General features: G+C 34.5%; 1 protein-coding gene across 6 annotated transcripts in view; it reads right to left on the minus strand.

The window, feature by feature from the left end:
• Positions 1-23783, minus strand: part of LOC114337623 (fanconi-associated nuclease 1) — a 148930-nt gene that overhangs the window by 11233 nt on the left and 113914 nt on the right. For all 6 annotated transcript variants that reach the window (XM_028288118.2, XM_028288117.2, XM_028288119.2 and 3 more), the window contains 2 exons: positions 10742-11327; positions 3821-3929 (listed from right to left, as the gene is read on the minus strand). In XM_028288118.2, coding sequence (XP_028143919.1) covers positions 3821-3929; positions 10742-11327 — 695 coding nt within the window. The remainder of the gene's footprint in view (positions 1-3820; positions 3930-10741; positions 11328-23783) is intronic.

Here is a 23783-nt window from a genome sequence, read left to right on the forward strand (position 1 = left end):
GCTGCAATAATATTTCCCTATCCTGTACATTATGCATTACATATTTTTTTAAATTGTTTTTTGTTGTCACATTATGGTTTTCAAAAAAAGTGACTCTTGTCATTTGAAATTGTCTGTCAAACAAAGTATAAGCATTAATCATCATTAATTGCATCAGTGGTAGACCACTGCATAATATATTCAAACAATAATCAAGAAACAAGATCCGCAGAAAAAACATCAGTCGTTGACTCATGTGGTTTTCGGATGGAATAGGTATTTATATTAAGCTGTAGTTTATTGCAGTAAGTCGAGACTTATGTCATTTCTGCTTAGCATGGTGAGTTGACGTATAACAAACGGATTTATGAAGAAATGTCAATATTGCCAAAAATTGACTCATGTTGTTTCTGAAATGACCGATTCAAATGTAAATTAATGAAATTTTCGATTAGATTCGGTTCGATTTAATTCCATTCGAATCGATTCTAGACAAGAAGGCAGATCAAAAAAATGGAAAAGGACAGTACTGGACGAGAATAAAGAAATGGAAAACTCCTAGCTCGAAGTCAAAGCACTAAACTTTTGTTTCTTCTGCACAAAGATAATCAAGGCTTAAAAAACATTATGAACCATTTTTACTTGCACTACACTTGAAAGCAAAACATCTACTCAAAAGTAAAATAAGTGTTAATACGGTGTTTGGTAAGTGTCTATCCACACACAAGGTAAATTTACAAGTAAAATGTGAAAGGAAGTAATTTTTATAGAAATGACCCAAATATTTATAAAATTATTACCTAACTAATTAATACGAAAAGAATAACTAAATACAAGAAAAATAATTTGAAATGAGTCATTACGTAATGAATATAAAAGTAAATTAACATAAAAAATCTAAGAAGTCAAAATTAATACTGAGTATTTCTTCCTCTGCGTTGTATTACACTTTTCATGTGACCTTATTAAGTTCTTTACTGATTCCTGAAAAATCGCTTCCCACTATTCATCTAATGCAGTTTTTAGCTCCGGCACTGTCACTGGTGTTGGATTGCGGACCCGAACTCTGCGTTTAAGCTTATCCTATAGGTGCTCGATGGGATTCATATCCGTATTTAATGAAGGGAATCCTTAGCCCAAGAAATTAAATCTCAGCGTCTAAGATGGGCTGGCCATGTCCATAGAATCTCTAATAACCGCCTTATTAAAGTGATCTGGGAGGAAGCATCCACAGGAAGAAGGCCCTTAGGACGCCCACGAATGCGATGGAGAGACAATATATGGTCAGATCTACGAACAATGGGGTTACCCACTGACCTAACTATCACGGACGACCGTTCGAGATGGAAGCGAGTTGTGCAGTCAGCCAAGACCCATCCCGGGTTGTAGTGCTACCAGAAGAAGAAGAAGATTTCATGAAGGTCAGTCCATTATTGTTATATAGGTGTCGGCCAGGTAATCTTTTGTAATCCGCGCTGTGTGCCATCGAGCGTTATCATGCTTTAGCATGATGCCGTCACCCATGTAGTCGGTGTAGGAAACATTATCTTGGAGACTATCTGTAATGTAACGATCCGCTGTCAAATCCCCTCCGCGACCACCACCGGGCACGAACTCAAGCTCTGTTTTTCCTTAAGATAAAGTACCTCAAAAATATACACGAACTACCTCCATAGCTCACTGTTTCGACACTGCAGCATTGGGCAAATCCCGGGCAAAATAAAAGGTTTTTCCAAGCTTTCAAAAAACAATGTCCAATTTCTTTCAGATATATTTAATTTCGGTTTAGCATATATCGAATAAACATTTAGCGTAAATGAGTTACTTACTTTAACACTTAGAGAAACAATCATTAAATTTTCAATACTCTTAAAAATCTTTGTATTATTAAAAGCAATATTTTTCTTTAGAAGAATACCAACGCCACCGAAACCGTCCTCACGATCTGAACGAAACAAATGATACCCATTGAAGTTTGGCTTCAATGTTTCTTCAACCAAGTTTCACTTAAAATATTCAAATGAGTATTATTATCAAACAAACATTTTTCTAGTAAACCTTTATTGTGTATTAATGACCTTATATTATACTGAAGGATATTGAATTTAACTATGTATTGTTTTGTTTAAATCTTTTATTAATGTATCTATTAACATTGAATCCTCTGGGGATTGTAAATTCTTATTTGTTAAAAGTTCTTTAAATGAGGTTAAGATAATAGAGCACAACTCTTCTATTTTTGACTTTTGTTGGTGTATATTATTTTGAGATTGTGTACAATTTCGTTCACTATATTGTAGAATATTCCGATATTTTTCATATACAGGGTGAGATGTTATTTTAGGAGTTTCTAAAATTGATTTGTGTTGCTGGGAATATCCCGACGATTCTGCATTAGATGTGATATTTTTATATCTATGTTGCGATTTGTAAGAAGTAAATCGATGTCCTACGTTTGAAGTTCGGTCTAATACTACATTAGCATAACTTTTTTCAATTTCCTCTTTTGCTTCATATATGGTATGGTTTCTGTTACCATAATATTTTTAATTTTTTTTGGGTATCGAATTATGGGCATTTTTTACGATCTGTTGCTGAATGATCGGCTCCACATAAAATACAAATTGGTTCACTTGTTTTTTCACATAAATCCGTTTCATGATTTTCTCCACAGTGTCTGCATCCCAGAGTTCCTCTACATTGATCCATTACGTGTCCCAATCTCAAACATTTGGCTTTGGGAACATACAATTCAACGTTATAAATCAATTTTTCTATTATTACCCGATTTGGAATGATTTTACCTCTAAATGTCACAACTATAGTGGAAGTTGGGACCAATTCTTTCGTACCATTCTTTTTACATTTAGAATTTCTAAATTGTTTCCATATCGAGGTTCAATAATTTTTGCTAGTTATTTTTCAGATAACTCAAGGTCAACCTCCTTAATAACACCTTTACGTTGGGTTAAAAAAGTTGGTATTTTTTCTTTCAAAATTTATGAATTGACTAAAATATTTGCACTTTTTGAAGAGTTTAACTCTACCTTAACCTTATTTTTCCCTACAACTTTCATACTAATGATGTTATTTTTAATTTCTGGAGCTGAATTAATAATCAAACGAGCAGTCCCTACCTTGTGTAGCCTCCCGATGTTCCCCTCCAGGTTTTGTATAAATACAAAATAAGGTCCTTGGTCTGTCTCAGCATATTTATTTTTTTCTTCATTTTTTTCAATACTTACCGGTGCCTCATTATTTGGATTTTCTATTAGTTTTATTCTTTTTAGTCTCTCGTTTTCGTCTTCGGTTTCCTTATTTCTTTTTCCATTTATCTCCGCATCCATAATTTCCTCATCCTGTTCACTCCTTTTCGATTTACCCCGATCTGGCGGGATACTTGCTTTTTCTATTGTCACTTTATCACTTAACAAAAATGCACATAAACACAACCCACTGTTATTGTTTTTTCAAACTATACACTAAAACTATTATTAAAAATATAACTTATACACTAAAATTTACTTATTTTAAAGGTATGTATTTGTTTTTGCAATACTCAAACTACGGCGACCGTAAAAACTTGAAACACGATAGTCGTTAGCAATTTTTACCGTACATCCGAATCGATTGGGTTCCAAAACATTACTGCTGTAGCTACTGGTCTCCTGGTAGCGACGGTAAGCCCTTGAGACTGCCGACTTTTTGCCGATTTTTTGCTCTCAAGTGTATTTTAGGTTACGTACTTGGCATTTGTTTATCAAAAAATAAAAGTATTGTCAAAAACCTACACACTACATTTTTAGAAACTAACCAAGCTGTTACTATAATGAGTACTTACAGAGTACGTGACAAACTTCTGCATTTGCTCCGATTAAGTTTAAGTACTTCAGCCACAATTTCTGCTTTATAGAGAGGTCATTTTCCTCTTTAACCACCACGAATTTCGCCTGGAAATTACATTCAAATTATAAAAGTACTGCTTTGAAAAGTTTGTTAAACTACATATTAACTACCTATGATTTATAATTATTATGGTGGAGTTTGGTAAAAAATGGACAATATCGATTTTTTGCGTTTAGAGAACAATGAGATTGATTAAAGAATTTTGTTGTTCAATTCGTAAGTGAATATATTTTATGAAAATTACGATGAAAGAAAAAAGGAAAGTCCCAGATACAGAATCTATTATTAAAAATAATAATAGACACTAATTTAAATCTGAAACTTTCCTCATTAGAACCTTTCTCTGTTAACATCTAAATATCTGCCTTCCACGAATGAAAATGGAATGTGATTGCCTATTGTAGAATCCTTTCCGTTTTCTATATTGGTCGTCTTTATGCCTTGTAAATTGTGGAAGACAGAGATTTAGGATGTTAACAGAGAAAGGTTCTAATAAGGAAAGTTTCAGATTTAAATTAGTGTTTATAGACCAGGGCGCATCTGTAAAAATATTAGTACATTTGGACGTTGAGAGGTGACTCAAATTTTTTTGCAGAAATTGCTTGAAAATAACTCAAATAATAATATTTGAGTTATCCTCCCTCTCAAAAAGGTCCGGAACATTGTTTAAATAATTAAAATGTCAAAAAATTAAGGAAAAATTCGATTTTTTTTCTTCGTTTTTTTATTATAACTTTAAAAGTATTCGTTTCCGAGAAAAGTTGTACTGACATAAAAGTTGCGTAATTAAATTTCCTGCAATATAGAATTGATTAAAAATTTAAAAAATAGTCACCCTTGTTGCAAAATAGCAATAATTGCGAAAAAACCATACAGAAACAAGTATTTGCATTTTACGTTATTTAACCATTTATGCTACACTTAAGACATTCATATTTCACCCAAAAAAACTTTATGATACAGTAAAACAATACTGTAAATTTCATTAAGATCGGTTGAATAGATTTTGCAATCCAGCTTTCGCAAAAAAATTCATTTTTTCAAAATGTTACAGGTCTGAAAATAAAGCAGAGAGCAAGTTGAAATTTTTTTTGCGTATAGAAGCGTACTCATTTGCAATTTGCAAAATTATAATCGATTAACTTCCACGGCGTCAGAAATTTTTTAACTAAACATTAATTATTGGTGCTACGCGCAGGACAGCGGATAGTTTGCCCTGATTGGGCATTCCAATGACCTTTGATAATGATTGATACATTTTAATTTTTATTACATTTCGATATAAATAAATAAATTTGTTTATTGCAAAATAAAAACACATACTCTATCTTTTGAAATAACATTTTTTTAAGAAAAAACTTTCTTTGTTCACATATTTTAACTTAGAGAATAAAAGTTTATTATTTTTAAACATTTGCAATTGTTTAAACAATATTTCACAAACAATAATAAAATTAGTTTGATTTTTGTGGAATTAAAATATTAAAATACAACAAAATATAGAGTAAAAAAATAATATATTAGATAAAGATTGGAAGAAATTTTGGTGGAAATCAACTTGTGTGAATCGAACACCGCTGTCCACCGCGTAGCACCAAAAATTAATGTTTATTTAAAAAATTTCCTGACGCCGTGGTAATTAATCGATTTTAAGTTGGCAAATTGAAAATGAAAGGTAAAGTACACTTCTATAAGCAAAAAAAATTCAACTTGCTATCTGCTTTATTTTAAGTCCTGCGACATTTTAAAAAAATGATTTTTTTTTGCGAAAGCTGGATTGCAAAATTTATTTTGCAATATCTATTAAACCGATCTTAATGAAATTTACAGTGTTGTTTTACTATATCATAAAGTTTTTCTGGTTAAAATATGAAGGTCCTAAGTGTAGCGTAAATGGTTGAAAAACGTAATATGCTAATACTTGTTTTTGTATGGTTTTTTTCGCAATTATTGCTATTTGGCAACAAAAGTGACTATTTTTTAAATTTGTAACCAATTCTGTATTGTAGGAAATTTACATACGCAACTTTTATATCAGTACAACTTTTCTCAAAAATGAAAGTTTTAAAGTTAAAATCAAAAAACCAAAAAAAAATCGAATTTTTCCTTCATATTTTGCTATTTTGATTATTTAAACAATCTTCCGGACCATTTTGAGTGGGAGGATAACTCAAATATTATTATTTGAGTTATTTTCAAGCAATTTCTGAAAAAAAATTTGAGTCACCTCTCAACGTCCATCTCAAAACAGATGCGCCCTGGACTATTAGTAGTCAAATTCTCCTTTTCCCCCTCTAAATAACTTTTGGGTCTTTCACGCTTTTAGGTGATAGGTTATGCATATGATTACAGTGGTATGTTTGGTACAGTATAAATACCATTGCACGTCATTATCTACGTCAGAGATCTAAGATGACATTGTTGCTAAATTACAAAATAAATCTTGAATTCAATTTAAATCACATATAATTACAGAAGTGGATTTAGGCCTGGATGCCGCGTACCAAAAAAAAGTTTATTAATAGCAGGCCGAAAATTTGTTAGTACTTTAACGGTGTCTAGTCGGACAAACTTGGATGTATAGGAACACTGGAACAGGGGAATTTTTAATTGTGAAACGTGATTTTAATCGTGGAACGTGTCATCCTGACAAGTTTATGATTGTGAAAACTTTTGTCCGACAAATATTTTGATCATTTTAATAAGTCAGACACGTAGAACATGTCAAATGACAGGAATTATGTAATACATGAATTATTGGGAAGTTCTGACGTTCGAAACCTGTAACCTGTTCCTTAATTAAAACTTCTTCTCTTTCAGTGTTCCCGTACATCAAAGTTTTTCCGACTAGATACCGTTAAGCTATTAACAAATTTTCAGCATGCTCTTAATAAACCTTTCTTGGAACGCGAGATCCAGGTCTGATTATACAATAAAACAAATTAATTATTCAATGTACTTAAATAAAAACATTATAAATAGAAAACAAGAATTAAGTAATAATCTTACGTTAAAGTAAATAATAAAAACAATAAATATAATAAAACAAATACTTATACAGGGGCCGGCATAAGTCAGGCAACAACTTTGCATTAACCCTAGAATACAGGACCGTTTTTGCCAAACGTAAATACGGGACTATCGTAAATTTTACTACTCCATAGGAAAAGCCTACATTTTTTACTTTGAATTTTTTATTCAGTGTATAGAAAACAATTAAGATTCTTAGAATAAAAATAAAAGCATAAAATTATGAAACAAACATAATTTGGGTATTTTTAGGAACATAGGGTACAAATATCTCCTCGGTGTTCTCCGCAAATTGGCTTCTGGCACTCCTTGCAATAGTTGGTGATCATGTGCCTTTTTTGCCTGGACAGTAGAAACAAGTCTTCCTCATCTTTTTCTGGGTCATATTCGCATCATCTCCTTTAGTTATATTGAGGATTTCAACTATGTCTGGGCGAATATTTCGACGTAAACTTGCAGGGTTGTATCTGTTTATCGCCATGACTATGACTGTAATCTTTGTATTTGACATTCTAATAAGAAAAGCTCAAATATTAAATAATATATTATGTAATGCGAACGAAAAAACAATTTACCTTAATTTGTTTTACGAAACCACTCAAAATCAAAATACAAACAATAATAGCCAGCTGATTTATTATATGACATAAACACGGGACTTTCGTAAAATTTACGAACCAAGTGACGAAAAACGGTCTTAGAATTGGAAATTATAACAACCGTCTGCTACATTATCAAGCTCAATACTAATGTGGAAGGTACTCAATTGGGGAAATCGTTAAAATAAACGAGAGTGGACAAAAATGCCCAATGTATTATGAGCGTCGTAAAATTTACGAATGACCCGTATTCTAGAGTTAAAGAGAAAAAATGCAGCGTCAAAATGAATTTTTCCAAAGAAATTACAAAAAGGGATTCGAAAAAGGGTTACTATAAGTGTTCAAATTGATGACAGTTTTGATCAATGCATTTATTGCAACGTTTCGCAACGGAAAAACAGGTCCGGCCAAGCACGCCAAGCTGTCCGCGAAGATTTTAAAATTCTTCTTCAATTGAAGTTCGGAGGTCGGGAAGGGTGCGTAGTCCGCTTGCATAAACGCGGTTCTTATGAAGGCCTCACAGAAAGAAATCACAGAGTGTCAGGTCATATGACCGTGCGGGCCCCTCAACGATTCCTCGTCTGTCTATCCTATCCATTCTCCAAAATGAACATCAAGATACTCCCGCACACATGCCGCGTATCATGACACCGTCACAACTGTCTTAAGTATGAACATGCTTCGTTTTAATCTATTTAGAAAGCTTTGCCGGACTTATGCCCATTTTTCGAGAGCGTTGCCTGCTTTTGCCGACCCCGTAGTAAAAAATAAAAACAAAGTGTCAATAGTGAAGTGTCAATACCGCAGCAGTCGAATAAATGTTACCAATTTATGCCAAAATATCACCTTCGTTCGATAGCAGTTAAAGTGTAATCTGGACAAATGTGCTTCATAAAAAAAGCTTTCTAATCCATTTATACAAATTAAATGAAGCAAGTTATGGTATATTTCTTTTACAGTAATAGAAGTCTTCACATATTATTTCTACGCGTATATAATATAATATGTCTATATAGTGACTGTAATTCCAGTGTACTTGGCTAACCGACTCTAAAAACGAACGGACCTACGAAATATTTTGCGTTGGTATCATGTGATGTCACTTGCTATGACGCGGATGACGTGCACCGGTATTTATACTGTACGAACCATAAATAAATGCAATGCGCTTGCGTAAACGAGTAAGTACAGTTGGACAAATCGTTACAATAGAACTTATTCGGCGAATAACTACCTGTGGCACAAAAATAGTTGTTAAAACGCAATACAATCGACTAATGAATTTTGTTCGATCAATAACTACATGTTCACCGATTTATTTGTTGTTGGTGAAACCGGTAGGGGGTGTGGTTTGAAATCAACATATCAAGCGCATTTTTTTCGAAGCTATGGTAGAATTATTTTATTTTTAACAAAGGATATTTAAAAAAAATGCAATCCAAAATATTGAAAAATAAACCATTGGTGACAAATTTTGACAGGCAGCTAAAAAAAAAATGGATTTTGCGGTGGACATCAGAACTCGTCACTGGATCATACGAAACAAAAAATTTAAAAATATTTAATTAGCTTATCAGTTTCAAGAGGGAACAACGTCGAGTTTTTTATTTTTAATGATTTTTGAACTTTTGGTATCACTCAGAAGTCAACAATACGAAAGTTTTGGTAAAAATTTTGTGAAAATCAACAGATTTATTATTGTGGAACAACAAATAAGCACAAAGCGAAAAATATCTCGACGTTGTTACCTCATGAAATGTCTAAAGAAAATCTGTGCAAAATGTCAGTTTTGAGAAAAATGCATTTAAAGTTTGGACAACTGCATCTTCAACTTCTTATTTATCTGCCAAATCGTAAAGTGATGTACATTGGAATACGTTTTTTGAATCGCGGAGTAATCTACAAAAGAGAAGGCGAACAGTTGTTTAACATTTCTCACTACGCTCAAGCGCGCTGGCGTGTAGCCGCGGCAAAGTGAGTCGAAGGTAGGGATATTCAACACGCTGTATTTATGGTAATTTTACTGCGATCAATCTAAAATTTCAGAGAAAATTCTTGAAAGTATGCAGTTTTATTTGAAACAATAAAAAAAATTTAATATTTCCGACTATACCCCCCCCCCCCCTTGGATCTTATCAACTTTGGGTAAGGACTTTGATAATTTCAAAGATTTGTGGGACACGATACCATCAAAGAATCAAACTTTGAATTTATTGATTGAGAAATTGTGTGCCATTGAATTACGTGACCAAAGTACCACAGAATCTTTTGCGTTTGTTTCACGCACTAGCCCGACAGAAAAATACAAACAGAGCCAAAGTACAACTACTACAAAGTCAAAGAAAAATGTACATCGTGCAAAAGAAAAATTTTCTTGTCACAGATGCAAGAAATTAGGCCATTGGGCGAGAGAGTGTCCATTGAAAAAATCTGCTGAGAATTTATGCAAGAATAAAAGTAATGATGCTGTTTTTTTGTCCGTTGTTTTAAGTGCCTCATCTAACAATTGTGTTGAAGCTGGAAAATGGTATTGTGACAGTGGAGCCACAAATCATATCACTACAGATAAGCAATATTTCTCATCTTATACAGAATTTGCTGAACCCGAAAATATATCACTTGGTAAGAAGGGTGTATGTATGTTAGCCCAAGGACAAGGAACGGTGAAAATTCAAACGCGTCTGAATAATAAATGGAAAGATGCTGAATTGAAGAATGTTTTTTATGTTCCTGAAGCAAGCGCTCATTTGTTTTCTGTGAAAGCTGCTGCACAAAGAGGGTTCGTTACAGTACTCGACGATAAAGGTATAAATATACATGATAAAAATACTCTTGAATCTTGGTAAGAAGGGTGTATGTATGTTAGCCCAAGGACAAGGAACGGTGAAAATTCAAACGCGTCTGAATAATAAATGGAAAGATGCTGAATTGAAGAATGTTTTTTATGTTCCTGAAGCAAGCGCTCATTTGTTTTCTGTGAAAACTGCTGCACAAAGAGGGTTTGTTACAGTACTCGACGATAAAGGTATAAATATACATGATAAAAATACTCTTGAATCTGTAATGACTGGGTACTTCAGTAATGGACTGTATGCACTTGATATACGTGTTATAGGGTTGATACGTGATATACGTCACAGGGTTGTTACAATTGTTTAACTGCAATCCACAGCCATAAAAAGACATCGTGCTGTTACCTTAGTAATAAATAAATGAAATATACATACCTTTTTTTCGTCTACATTCCATAAAAATAAATCAGGCATTCCACTTTGGATCTGATCTATATCTTGGTACTTATCTATATCTTGGTACTGATGTATATCTTTAACTAATCTTTCATAAATTTTAGACAGTATCTCTCTTCCGATACAATCCACAATCAATTTAAGAAATTTGATATCCATAGTCTTAACTATTGGACCACACAATCCTGATATATGTGAATAATTTTGCCAGTGCTCTGTAACGTTTTGAATAGTTACTTCATATGTCCAACCTTCAGCTATATTCTTCAATCTTTTGTCGATTAGTTCTTTGCGATTTTTGTAGAAATCAGTGGTGTACATATCAAGGGGTACTTCTTGATATTTAGATAAAAAAGTGCCCGTGATGTTAGGATTTTGGCTATAAATAATATCCCAGAAGAAAAGCGTAAACGAATTCATTATAATCAATGTAAAATCTTTGCCGTCAGTATAGGCACCTGTTTCAATAATATAATAACCTTTCGCAACGTCTTCTACAGTTTCATAGGATTTACGTTCGCCTGAATTGTTTACTTCATAATGCCGTTTTCTTCCACATGGGTTACTAAAACATTACATTAATGAATAAACATATTATGTATTTTTATTATTATCTACCTTTTTTGAAACTTTCGCAAAAATTACTTAAACGAATTCCTCAAAAGAACTATTTATGAACTGGATGATGAAATTGAATATCTATGAAACGCTAATTAAAAGCAGCCTACTTTACGTAGCAGAAACTTGTAAAATAACCGAGAACAGAAAAAATTAGAAGCTGTATAAATGGTTGTGTTTAGTAGATCGTTATGTATATCCCGCAGGGAAAGAGTTTTCCCTGCGGAAGAGTTTTCCCTGCGGAAGAGTTTCTCATTTCCCGAAGGGAAATGAGGAAATAGTATAAGATAACAAGACCGACAATAAACAATGATGAGTACATACAGTGTATCCAGTATTAACTAACCTCTTGCACCCTTTATTTCTTTATATCTGTTACAGTTCAAGTTGATTATCCAGTTGGAGTTGACTATTCCTAGTTCGAGTCAACTCAAACGGCTGGTTTTAATAAAAGTTGATTATAAATATAAAATGAAGATTTTTATTCAACATTTATTAGTAAAAGTAGACTCTAACTAAAGTCCTTTTACCCTATGACGGCCGATATGTAATTAAGATATGATCAGTGGGCCTCAAAGAGTGGGGCGTTAATATTTAATTCCGATCGCTTGAAAATTAAAAATATTTAATTTCCTGTATTTTATGTTCAGTAATAATATTGGATTTCGCTGTATCAAAGGCAAATAAAATAATTATAATATGTATATACAGGGCGTGCTAAAAGAAGTGGGACGGAATATTTCGATTACTCGAAATTATTTGTCGACATCAAATGTTCATCAAGGTCTCTATAAGCCTCTATTTTGCGTAGAGTGAAAATTATACGAATGATTTTGCATGCAGTAAAATTGGAAAATACTTGCCAAGTTGCTGGTATGTCCAAATTTGAATAAAATACATCCAAGACTAGTTTCTGCAGACACTGTATTAAATATAACCTTGAAACAAATTTTCACTAAATCACTTCAGAGTTTTCAACAAAACAAAAGGTTTAAACACGTGTAGTCCAGTAATTAATACCAAAGCTATTGAAAGTATGCACTCCAGTAATTAGACCGAAGGTACTTTATCGTTTATCAAAACACACCGCAAAGTCCGAATTGAATTCCCGAAACACTTCTTTTTAGCAAACGATTTGTCCTATTTACTGTCTGATATTTCACTATCAGAGTCGTTACTATCTGAATTGTCTATCCGAATAATTAGAGGCCGGACCTCATCTATAACTCGCTCGGTTTGAAAAGACTGAACGATTATGTCTTCCGTATGTCTAATACAATTTTGCCATTGTACTGCGTTTATTTGTTCTAGCGATTCTTTCCATAAACTAAGAAAGCTAGCGTCATCTGTTGTTTTGGATGCATGTTTATCATAAAGATTTTTGGCTATACCCCAAACTAACTCAATTGCATTATAGTGGCAATGGTAGGGCGGAAATCGAAGAACTTCATGGCCATATTTAAGAGCCATTTGGTCAGTAACAAATTTCTTTTGAATTTTGTGCTCTCCACACCTTTGAAGTAAATCAACTTTTAAAAATATGTCACTGTGATAAACTTTCTTTTATGTCAACCACAACTGTATTTCTTCTTTTGTCCAGCTGCTTGAAGGAAATCTCTCTTCTACTCTGGAGTGGTAGGATGCATTATCCAACACTATTATGGATGGTCGCTCCAATTTTTTCAACAAATTTTCTTCAAACCATTCTTCAAAAATATTTGCATCCATATTTCCATGGTAATCACCTGTATTCTTTGTGGACGAAAAAATTAAACTAGCGTCCGGAATAAAACCCTCATTATTTCCAGCATGAAGTATAATGTAGCGTTTACCATTACCGGAACGATTAGAAGAATAAAATTTCGTGGTGCCATCTTGCCAGGATGATTTTGACATATTTCCTTTAGCGAAAATCCAAGTTTCGTCTAAAAATACAACTTGCCTCAGGCTATCAGACGTTTATTGTTCATATATTTTCTTAAAAAATGCCACTGTTTTGAAACAACATTAGAGAGTTCACACAATACTTGTCTATTATTTGTTTTTTTATATCGAAAAATTAAATGTTTCAGCACTCTCCACAAACTTGTTAAACTAATATCACACAGTTTCTTGTCTTTAATTTTTTGTAACACAGCACTAATTGTTACATGTTCTTTGGCTTTATACATATTGTATGTAATATTTTTAATTTCAAGTTTAATTGACTGGTGCAAATCTAAAGTTTTTGGATGTCGACGATTTCTCTTGCTTACTTTATTCATTTCATCCTCACTCATGTTATTAATTCTTCGGAATGTCCTCTCTGAGATACCGCAAGCATCGCATGTGCGTTTCTGAACAGCCATAACAGATGCCAATGGACCCATATTATTTTTTTTTTCAAATTGAAATATCTTTCGACTTTCAGAACTAAACGCCGTTCTTCTGGAGACAACACTCTACGTTTCTCCAAATTATTCATTTTACTTTAACCTTCGGATGACCATGCGGGGGAAATTGTGACCCCAGCATATGTTTTTCTTTAATAAATTCAAAAGTATTTTCAATTTTTAACTCATTATTTGTTTATTTGACTTTAATATCATTCTAGATACCCTCATATTTTGAAATAAAAAAATTCCCTATATTTTACGAATAAAAAATATATTCTGAAGTTGATGTTTAGTAAAATAGCGTCTATTATGTGTAATTTCAAGTAGTTTTACGCTAATGACGTCGACTTTGCAAAGTAACAAGACACTTACTCAACATACACACTACACATGACACTAATACTCATGTTGTGACTGGCTGAATGACATAAAGTCCATGCAAAAATAAATAAAAAAAAACTTCATTTTTTTGTTAATTGTCATTTTTGACATTTTTGACCTGGGGTCATTTTTCCCCCCTTGGTCATCCGTGTAACAAAAAAAGGTTGGTCATCGGAAGGTTAAAGTACCGCCTCACTACACTACTATAAAAAAATAGGTATGTATTTATATACAACCATACAACTACTACACCCTAAAAAGGACGAGGGTTGTACAACAAACGAAACAATCGAACACAAATTATTTAACAGCCAATGCTATAATAACAGGCATAAACACTGCATTGATTGTGATTGCAAAAACCGTTCGCATGTTTCAAATAAGATTTTTGCTGATTATGTATGTTGCTAAACTATTAAACAACACAGAAGTGTAATATGATGACAAGTTTAAATTTGATCTACTTTGTCGATAACAGTGTCGTTAACAGAAATATATTTTTAAGGCCGGCCATTGGTAATGTTACAAGTATAGGCGATCCCATCACCTTTATAAAGTACACCACTCATAATCTAGAGCATATATGTATACCGAAAAATGCTTACCCTACTAACAATATATCTCGCTAATTACAGCCATATTTTTGCTACCCTACCTGTTGTGTATTGTTTATAAAAAAATGTGAAAGTTTTGCTTTTTTCTCAATAAATATAAGAGCGTTTATATCTAAATTACTCAAGTATTTAAATGAATTTCATGATAAAAGTCCGTTTAGCACTAGCCTATATGTAACGGAAGGATGTAACGTTAAAAAAATGTGAATTAATAAAGTACTTTTTGCGTGGTGTACTTTTAAAATAAATTTCTGGAATTAATAGAAATTGGCATGTGAAACGTAAATCTTGTACATATAATACACAAAAAGTATAGGAATCTGTAAGAATCTAAGCTCTGTTAATGTAGCAATTATGTATAAGATGGCGCTACGAAAAAAATTAAATAAACATCAAAAATTCAGGAGCGTAATGGCCCGTTTGAAACTTTCCTTAGGAAATTTCGGTACTTGACAAATATGAGTTTATTAGGGGTCCGGACAAATAATCCCCGGACAAATAATCCCGGACAAAAAATCCCCACAAATTATCCCCGGACAAAAATCCAAGGACAAAAAATCCCCACAAATAATCCTCACAAATAATCCCCACAAATAATCCCCGGACAAATAATCCCCACAAAAAATCCCGGACAGATAATACCCACAATTTTTTTTTGACAAAATATCCCCGCAAAAAATCCCCAAGAAATATTTTTGCCGAATAAAGTTGTCAAATGAATGCTTATAATCCAAGGATGGTACTAAAGATGAGAAATTTAGACTGTCTGTCCGTCGGTACGTCCGACCGCGCATATAACTACTCCGTCATTATGCCAGGTAGAATGACACATGAGGGGTCGAATGAACGGTTATAATCCAACAATGGTACTACAGATGAGCAATTTGGTCCGTCGGTCTGCTTGACCACGAATATAACTCCTCCATCACTGTACCAGGTAGAATGACAAATGAGGTGTCGAATGAAAGCTTATAATCCAAGGATGGTACTAAATATGAGAAATTAGACCAAGGCTGTCTGTCCATCGGTCCGTCCGACCGCGAATGTAACTACTCCGTCATTATGCCAGGTAGATTGACAAATGGGGTGTCGAATGAACGGTTATATTCCAACGATGGTACTAAAGATGAGCAATTTGGTCCGTCGGTCTGCCTGACCGCGAATATAAGTCTTCCGTCACTGTACCAGGTAGAATGACAAATAAGGTGTCGAATGAAAGCTTATAACCAAGGATGGTACTAAGGTTGAGAAATTTGACCAAGGCTGTCTGTCCATCGGTCCGTCCGACCGCGAATGTAACTACTCCGTCAATATGCCAGGTATATTGACAAATGGGGTGTCGAATGAACGGTTATAACCCAACGATGGTACTAAAGATGAGCAATTTGGTCCGTCTGTCTGCTTGACCGCGAATATAACTCCCCCGTCACTGTACCAGGTAGAATGACAAATGAGGTGTCGAATGAAAGCTTATAATTCAAAGATGGTACTAAAGATGAGAAATTAGACCAAGGCTGTCTGTCCATCGGTCCGTCCGACCGCGAATGTAACTACTCCGTCATTATGCCAGGTAGATTGACAAAAGGGATGTCGAATGAACGGTTATATCCCAACGAATTTGGTCCGTCTGTCTGCCTGACCGCAAATATAACTCCTCCGTCACTGTACCAGGTAGAATGACCAATAAGGTGTCCAGTGAAAGCTTATAACCAAGGATGGTACTAAAGATGAGAAATTTGACCAAGGCTGTCTGTTCATCTGTACGTCCGACCGCGAATGTAACGACTCCGTCATTATGCCAGGATTAGTGACAAATGGGGTGTCGAATTAACGATTATAATTTAACAATGGTACTAAAGATGAGCAATTTGGTCCGTCGGTCTGCTTGACCGCGGATATAACTCCCCCGTCACTGTACCAGGTAGAATGACAAATGAGGTGTCGAATGAAAGCTTATAATCCAAGGATGGTACTAAAGATGAGAAATTAGACCAAGGCTGTCTGTCCATCGGTCCGTCCGACCGCGAATGTAACTACTCCGTCAATATGCCAGGTAGAATGACTAATGACGTGTCGAATGAATGGTTATAATCCAACGATGGTACTAAAGATGAGAAATTTGATCCGTCGGTGTGCCTGACCGCGAATATAACTCCTCCGTCACTGTACCAGGTAGAATGACAAATGAGGTGTCAAATGAAAGCTTATAATCCAAGGATGGTACTAAAGATGAGAAAATAGACCAAGGCTGTCTGTCCATCGGTCCGTCCGACCGCGAATGTAACTACTCCGTCATTATGCCAGGCAGAATGACAGATGAGGTGACGAGTGTACAGTGAACGGTTATAATCCAACCATGGTACTCAAGATTCACGCACGCATTTCTTTTCCGAAAGTTGCACTTTCACGCACGACTTGCGGGAAAGTCAAATACCTTGTAATATGGCATTATAATATATTATAATACATGCAATAAACTAATATTGAAAGTTTGTTTTTGACAACCTTGTCAAATAATTGATTTGTGTATTTTCACTTCTAAATAAAAATTGATATAACTCTATTTTTTTGTGGCTTTTTCCAAACGTACGGCCCTAGAATAAATATTATTCCTAACTCGTGCGGAAAGTGTGTTCCTCGCACTCGAATGCCTGCCCGAACTCCGCTATCGCGTCGTTCGGGTCAACGACAGTCTCGTGCGTGAAATTATCACTTTCCGCACTAGTTAGGAAAATAACTATTTAATGATGTCGATATTTTCCAAGTTATGGGGGGAAATAGTGACAGTTAGAGGTTAGAGTTAGAGCATAACTATTGAATTGTCTCGTTAATTATGAGTTTTACGACAAAAATGTAGGTACCTATAATACAAAAATAGAACTTAGTAGATAGAATTAACTTTTACATAATTTTGAATTTTGATCTCTTTCATTTTTTTTTACGAATATTTAAAATTGTTTCAAATATGATTTCCTACAATTATTTCTTTTTGACAATTTTTTTCGTGCGGTTGATATTTTCCGAGTTAGCGGGAATATATTAAAAAGGGGTGGGGGAGCATAATTATTGAATTGAATCTTGTTTCCGAGCTGCCCCAAATTTTATAATTCTAACCTTTAGGGGAGGTCAATAGTGGTGTAAATTTAAAATTGCGACTGAATTCCGCTGAAGGGTTAGCCGTCATATTGATTTTAAAGGAGAACCGTTGATGCTAAATACCTCCACCATTTTCAACTTTTTTGCTCTACTGCTCATTATTTATAATAGTTCCCAGGTAGCAAGACTGTTTAACGCGCTCTATCTGAATCTGCGTTCCATTAGTGTGCAGATGGGTTATAGGTATAGATAGGGCTATTATAGCAATCGCCATTAAACCGGTTTTTGGTACGAAAATAGTGATTAGCAATTAAATTTAAGCATGAATTGTAATTTAGATTACCAAATATCGAATTCCAATTGTGAGTTCTTTTAAAAATCGTGCATGCAGCACTCTGCTTTGAATAACCCTGTTCAAAACATCCTATTTGTGGTGATAATTGCTTGTCCTGAAAACGATAATCTTGATTGTAATACAAAAAAACCTATTCATTTTTGTAATTTCAAAAGTATTTGCTCATCATCATCATCAATGGCGTTATAACTCTTCGAGACTCTGCCACATTTTTTATTATTTAAAATCAATACAGCTGCCCACGATGTGATATTTGATACCGTTCACGTTATCAACACCAGTAATAAAAATTTAATGTGTTTCTCGGTCGATGATCGAAATGCCACATCAGCGACTTGTTAATTATTGTGTTTTGACTGGAATAAGAATGTGAATTTTAACCGAATTTTTAACGTGCTAAGAAATTGCACATACAATTTTTTTTTGTTTATGCGTATTTTTTATTATAATAAATATGTTGATTTTCACCCATTCGTGAGCAAAAAATTGGTTGTTTTGACTTCTGAGTAATACCAAAAAGTCAAAAATCGTTATAACTGAAAAAACTCGACAGAGTTATGCTCGATAAACTCATAATACTCATAAAGCTAATAAAATATTTTTGATCTTTTCGTTTCACATGATTCACTGAGCGTTGGCTTATTTTTTAATATTTTTCCTTATTTTTTTTTAAATTCATTGAATTATAGCGTTGATTGAGATATTAGAGGCCGTCCAATATATCAATCAACGATTATAGTGAATATGCTTATTTAATTTAAAAATAAAATAATTCTATCCTCTTCTTCTTGCTGTGCCTGTCCGTGACGAATGTTGGCGATCACCATGGCATGGCAATCTTTATTTTATCTGCAGCAATGCAGGAAAGCTTCACATATGCTGAGTTGAACCAGGTTCTGAGGTTCTTTAACCAGGATGTTCTTCTTCTTCCTGGACCTCGCTTTCCAAATATTTTTCCTTGCAGAATGGCTTGTAGGAGGGCATATCTGGATTAATTTCGCATAATGTGTCCAAAGTATTCCAACTTTTGAGATTTGATGGTGGTTAATACTTCTCGGTTTTTCCCCATTCTTCTGTAAGGACCTCCTCATTTGTGACCCGATCAGTCCATGGGATTTTAAGAATTCCATTATAAGTTCAAAAAAAATTCAAAAAAATATGCTTGAAATATTTATTTCAAACTCTAAGCTCACCCCACCTTAAGGATAGCTATGACACGAATTTGATAGGCAAGCCATGCAAGTCGTTTTTGTCTATGTATGAAATTTAATAAAAAAATGTCTCATCCGGAAAGCAGATGGGTGCAGGTCGACCTATATTCGGATCTTAGACTATAACGTATATGTATATATGATATTTGAGTGATATAATTTCGTAGAGTTTTGCTATCAGCCGTTGATGATTTGCTGATGAACGCTACTCGTGTTATTTCTTTCCGTTCATGTTCACAAGAGCATGTGTTAACAAGTAATTGGACTTCGTAAGTCCTAGGTTTTCATCCAAAGTAATCGAAAGTAGAACTGGAAGTCGATATTTTAACTCTTCGTGTAACTTTGCGTCGATTCATATACGATTTTACTAATTTTGGATCATATTCATTTACATTAATATCATACTTTGAGTCACTTTAAAACAGATACTTGCGGTTGCAACTCTAAAACTGAAGTCCGATGTTAAATTACTCATCTTGTGTTAAATTACATACCATCCTTGTGTTATAATCTTTTATTCGAAACCTCATTATTTGTCATTATATCTGTATTAATACGGAGGAGTTGTATGTAGGAGGACAGACGGAAAGACACTCATGAAACCGGAAGTATATATATGTTCTCGCCTTGCGAAGGCTCGTCGAATAATATATCACTTTTACTATTCCGGTGACTTTAAAACAGTATTTCCGGTCCCATTTGTAAAACCGGAAGTCCTTTATCAAATTTCTCACCTTTAGTACCATCCTTGGATTATAAGCTTTCATTCGACACCTCATTTGTCATTCAACCTGGTATAGTGACGGAAGAGTTATATTCGCGGTCGGACGGACCGACGGACAGACAGCCTTGGTCAAATTGCTCATCTTTAGTACCATCCTTGGATTATAAGCTTTCATTCGACACCTCATTTGTCATTCTACCTGGTACAGTAACGGAGGAGTTATATTCGCGATCAGGCAGACCGACGGACCAAATTGCTCATCTTTAGTACCATCGTTAGATTATAATCGTTCATTCGAAACCTCATTTGTCATTTTCCCTGGCATAATGACGGAGAGAAGTTACATTTGCGGTCGGACGGACAGATGGACAGACGGCCTTGGTCAAATTTCTCATCTTTAGTACCATCCTTGGTTATAAGCTTTCATTCGACACCTTATTGGTCATTCTACCTGGTACAGTGACGGAGGAGTTATCTTCGCGGTCAGGCAGACCGACGGACCAAATTGCTCAACTTTAGTACCATCGTTGGATTATAATCGTTCATTTAAAACCTCATTTGTCATTTTCCCTGGCATAATGACGGAGACCTTACATTCGCGGTCGGACGGACAAATGGACCGACAGCCTTGGTCAAATTTTTCATCTTTAGTACCATCCTCGGTTATAAGCTTTCATTCGAAACCTTATTCGTCATTCTACCTGGTACAGTGACGGAGGAGTTATATTCGCGGTCAGGCAGACCGACGGACCAAATTGCTTATCTTTAGTACCATCGTTGGATTATAACCATTCATTCGACACCTCATTTGTCATTCTACCTGGCATAATGACGGAGTAGTTACATTCGCGGTCGGACGGACAGATGGACAGACAGCCTTGGTCAAATTTATCAGCTTTAGTACCATCCTTGGATTATAGGCTTTCATTCGACACCTCATTCGCTATTCTACCTGGTACAGTGACGGAGGAGTTATATTCGCGGTCAGGCAGACCGACGGACCAAATTGCTCATCTTTAGTACCATCCTTGGTTATAAGCTTTCATTAAATGTTCTAAACATTAATTACATTTTCATTCTAAATTAGACAATTAGACAAATTTGAGTGATATAATTGTTCTTCCCTGGTATAATTTTATAATATTGGGACATGAGAAGTAGGTAACAAACTATGATGAACCAATATGCGAAATAGATTTTTCCAATACTTTTGGTTTAGATTTTACCACGAGATACGAGCACAGTATTTATCCGAGTAAAATTTTCAGCGAGACCCCGTCCTTAAACCTCCTAGAAAATGAAAAGTTCGCACCTCATATATAAAACGATTTCGAGTCATCTTAGCGAGACCGCACCTGCATACCTCTCTGTACTGAAACTAAACTATCAGCTGACTATAAAGTCTGGAGTCCGCGGCTTCGCTTAGATATCTATTGCGTTATTTCTCCGATAGAGGCAGCATCTCTCGGGAAAGAATCTTTTCTCTCTGTTGCACTGCGACTTGGGGACCTCTCTTTCATACAACGGCCGGCCTTAAATAGCATGAATCATTTTTCAATGATTGTGTGCCTTTAAGAAATACATACATATTAAACAAATATTTTTAAAGTGTGAATAAAGGAGATTACATTTATTATGACACATATATACTCCTTATTTTTCAAATAATATGTTCTTGCAAAGGCATAACTTTGATTATTGGGTGAACCTACATTATACGATACGTCAGAAGAAATTAAAAAAAAATATCATGTAATAAATTCACTGTTTAAACAAATATTCCGTACTCGTACTATTGCAATAAAATATTAAAACCAATAAACGATAACTTGTTGAGGAGTGCTGATTGAAACAACAGACCAGTAAAATGTTATTCATAAAGGTAGTGTAAAAGATATCGCCGCTTATCTGCTCCGCTAGTAATAAACTTATCAGCATTTAATTGCAAAGCGGTCTTGTTAGCTGAAAAATACTTTAGTTAAAGTATACTCTTCCCAATGCCATTTAGTAAGAGTTGATTCACACAAATAACCGATTCTAGAAATTAAATGTTATTACTGGATATTAGGTCAGGAAATAAAGCATTTTGACTCGAAATTTTTTCGTCCAGCATGGATTTACTTGAAATTTTCACAGTAGGTAGGGAATAGGCCAGGGATCATTTTCTACATCATGCCGCTGTACGCTAAAACCTTAGGGGTGGCAACCCCCATCTCGGGGACGGGAATTTTTCATTACATTTTAACCATGGAATTCGATGGAAAATGTAATTCTAAGAAAAAAATGTTCTTTACGTTTTCTTCGTAAAACTAATATTTTTCGAGGTATTCGCGGTTGAAAGTAACAATTTTTCAACGAAAAAAATCGACTTTTTTAGAGGGTTTTTTGAAAATAACTCAAAAAATATACATTTAATAAAAAAACTGTAGCTTTAAAAATTGTATCTTTTAGAAACACAAACAAAATCTTTTTTTTATAGTTTTTCTGCAACCCAGACAAACTGAGGTACGGCATGTTAAAGGGTAGCTTTTTTCGTCAAATGCATAATTTGAAATATTCAAAGCCAAATAACGGAAAACTTTGTATTTTTCGAGAAAAACGTACAAAATGTTTTTTAAGTATACAATACAACCTTTAAAAAGTTTCTAGCATAAAAATTGAGCGACTTATGATCAAAATAAGGTCGGTACCTACTTTTTCCTACGAAAAAATCAGTGAAAACAACCCCCTAACTACTCTCCTAATTAAAATTGATCATCAAAATATCTCCGAAAATATTACGAGATACGAAAAAAAATGATACGAGTACTAAATTGTATCTTTTTTAACAACTAAAATTAACCTGTACATAGATTTTTTATTTATAGCTCCAACAAGGGTGGTTTTAAGAGTTGAAATATTATATTAGGTTTGTTCGTAGTACGATCCAATCGATCAGCAACCGTTGCCAACCATCAGACGCATGCGCAGTTAACAGTTAGCGCTGCGCAGTTAACAGTTCGAGTTCGTAGACTACGAACGCGCTTGCGTCTGACGGTTGGCAACGGTTGCTGATCGTTCTACGAACAAACCTATTATATCGTAAATATCGTAAAGCATAAAAGAATCATTATTTAACTAATAAAAACCAAATGTTGACCATATTAAAGTTTAAAATGTTATTTTATATCAAAAATGAATAACCATTTTCAATTTCGTTGCAACACGAAACTACAGCCGCATCATATTCTAGTCCAATCAGAGAGTGCAGCAAGCACCTCTACCGGTTTCGAAACTTATTAGTCTCTCATCAGGAGGCACATATGCTGCTCTCTCTGACCCAACCAGGACAAACCCCAGCGTGCAGTCAAGAACTGCAACGAACGAAATGGCATGGATGCCCTAGCGGCAACTGCTAGCAAAAGACTAAGTTTTCAATCTAATAGCACATAAAACAACACTAAAAATGTTGCTCTACATCCTACCAGATTGAAAACAATGGGAACCTGAAGAGAAGGTTCCCATTGTTTTCAATCTGGTAGGATGTAGAGTTATGTTATGCAAGGAAGGATCAAAGGAAGAAGACGCATCTCCTGGCTCCTTAGAGAATGGTTTAAGGGGGGTATAGTTTAAAGTCAACAACATATCAAGCACATTTTTGTGAATTT

The sequence above is a fragment of the Diabrotica virgifera genome, chromosome 7 (assembly GCF_917563875.1).
Source record: "Diabrotica virgifera virgifera chromosome 7, PGI_DIABVI_V3a".
NCBI classification, from domain to species: Eukaryota; Metazoa; Arthropoda; class Insecta; order Coleoptera; family Chrysomelidae; genus Diabrotica; species Diabrotica virgifera.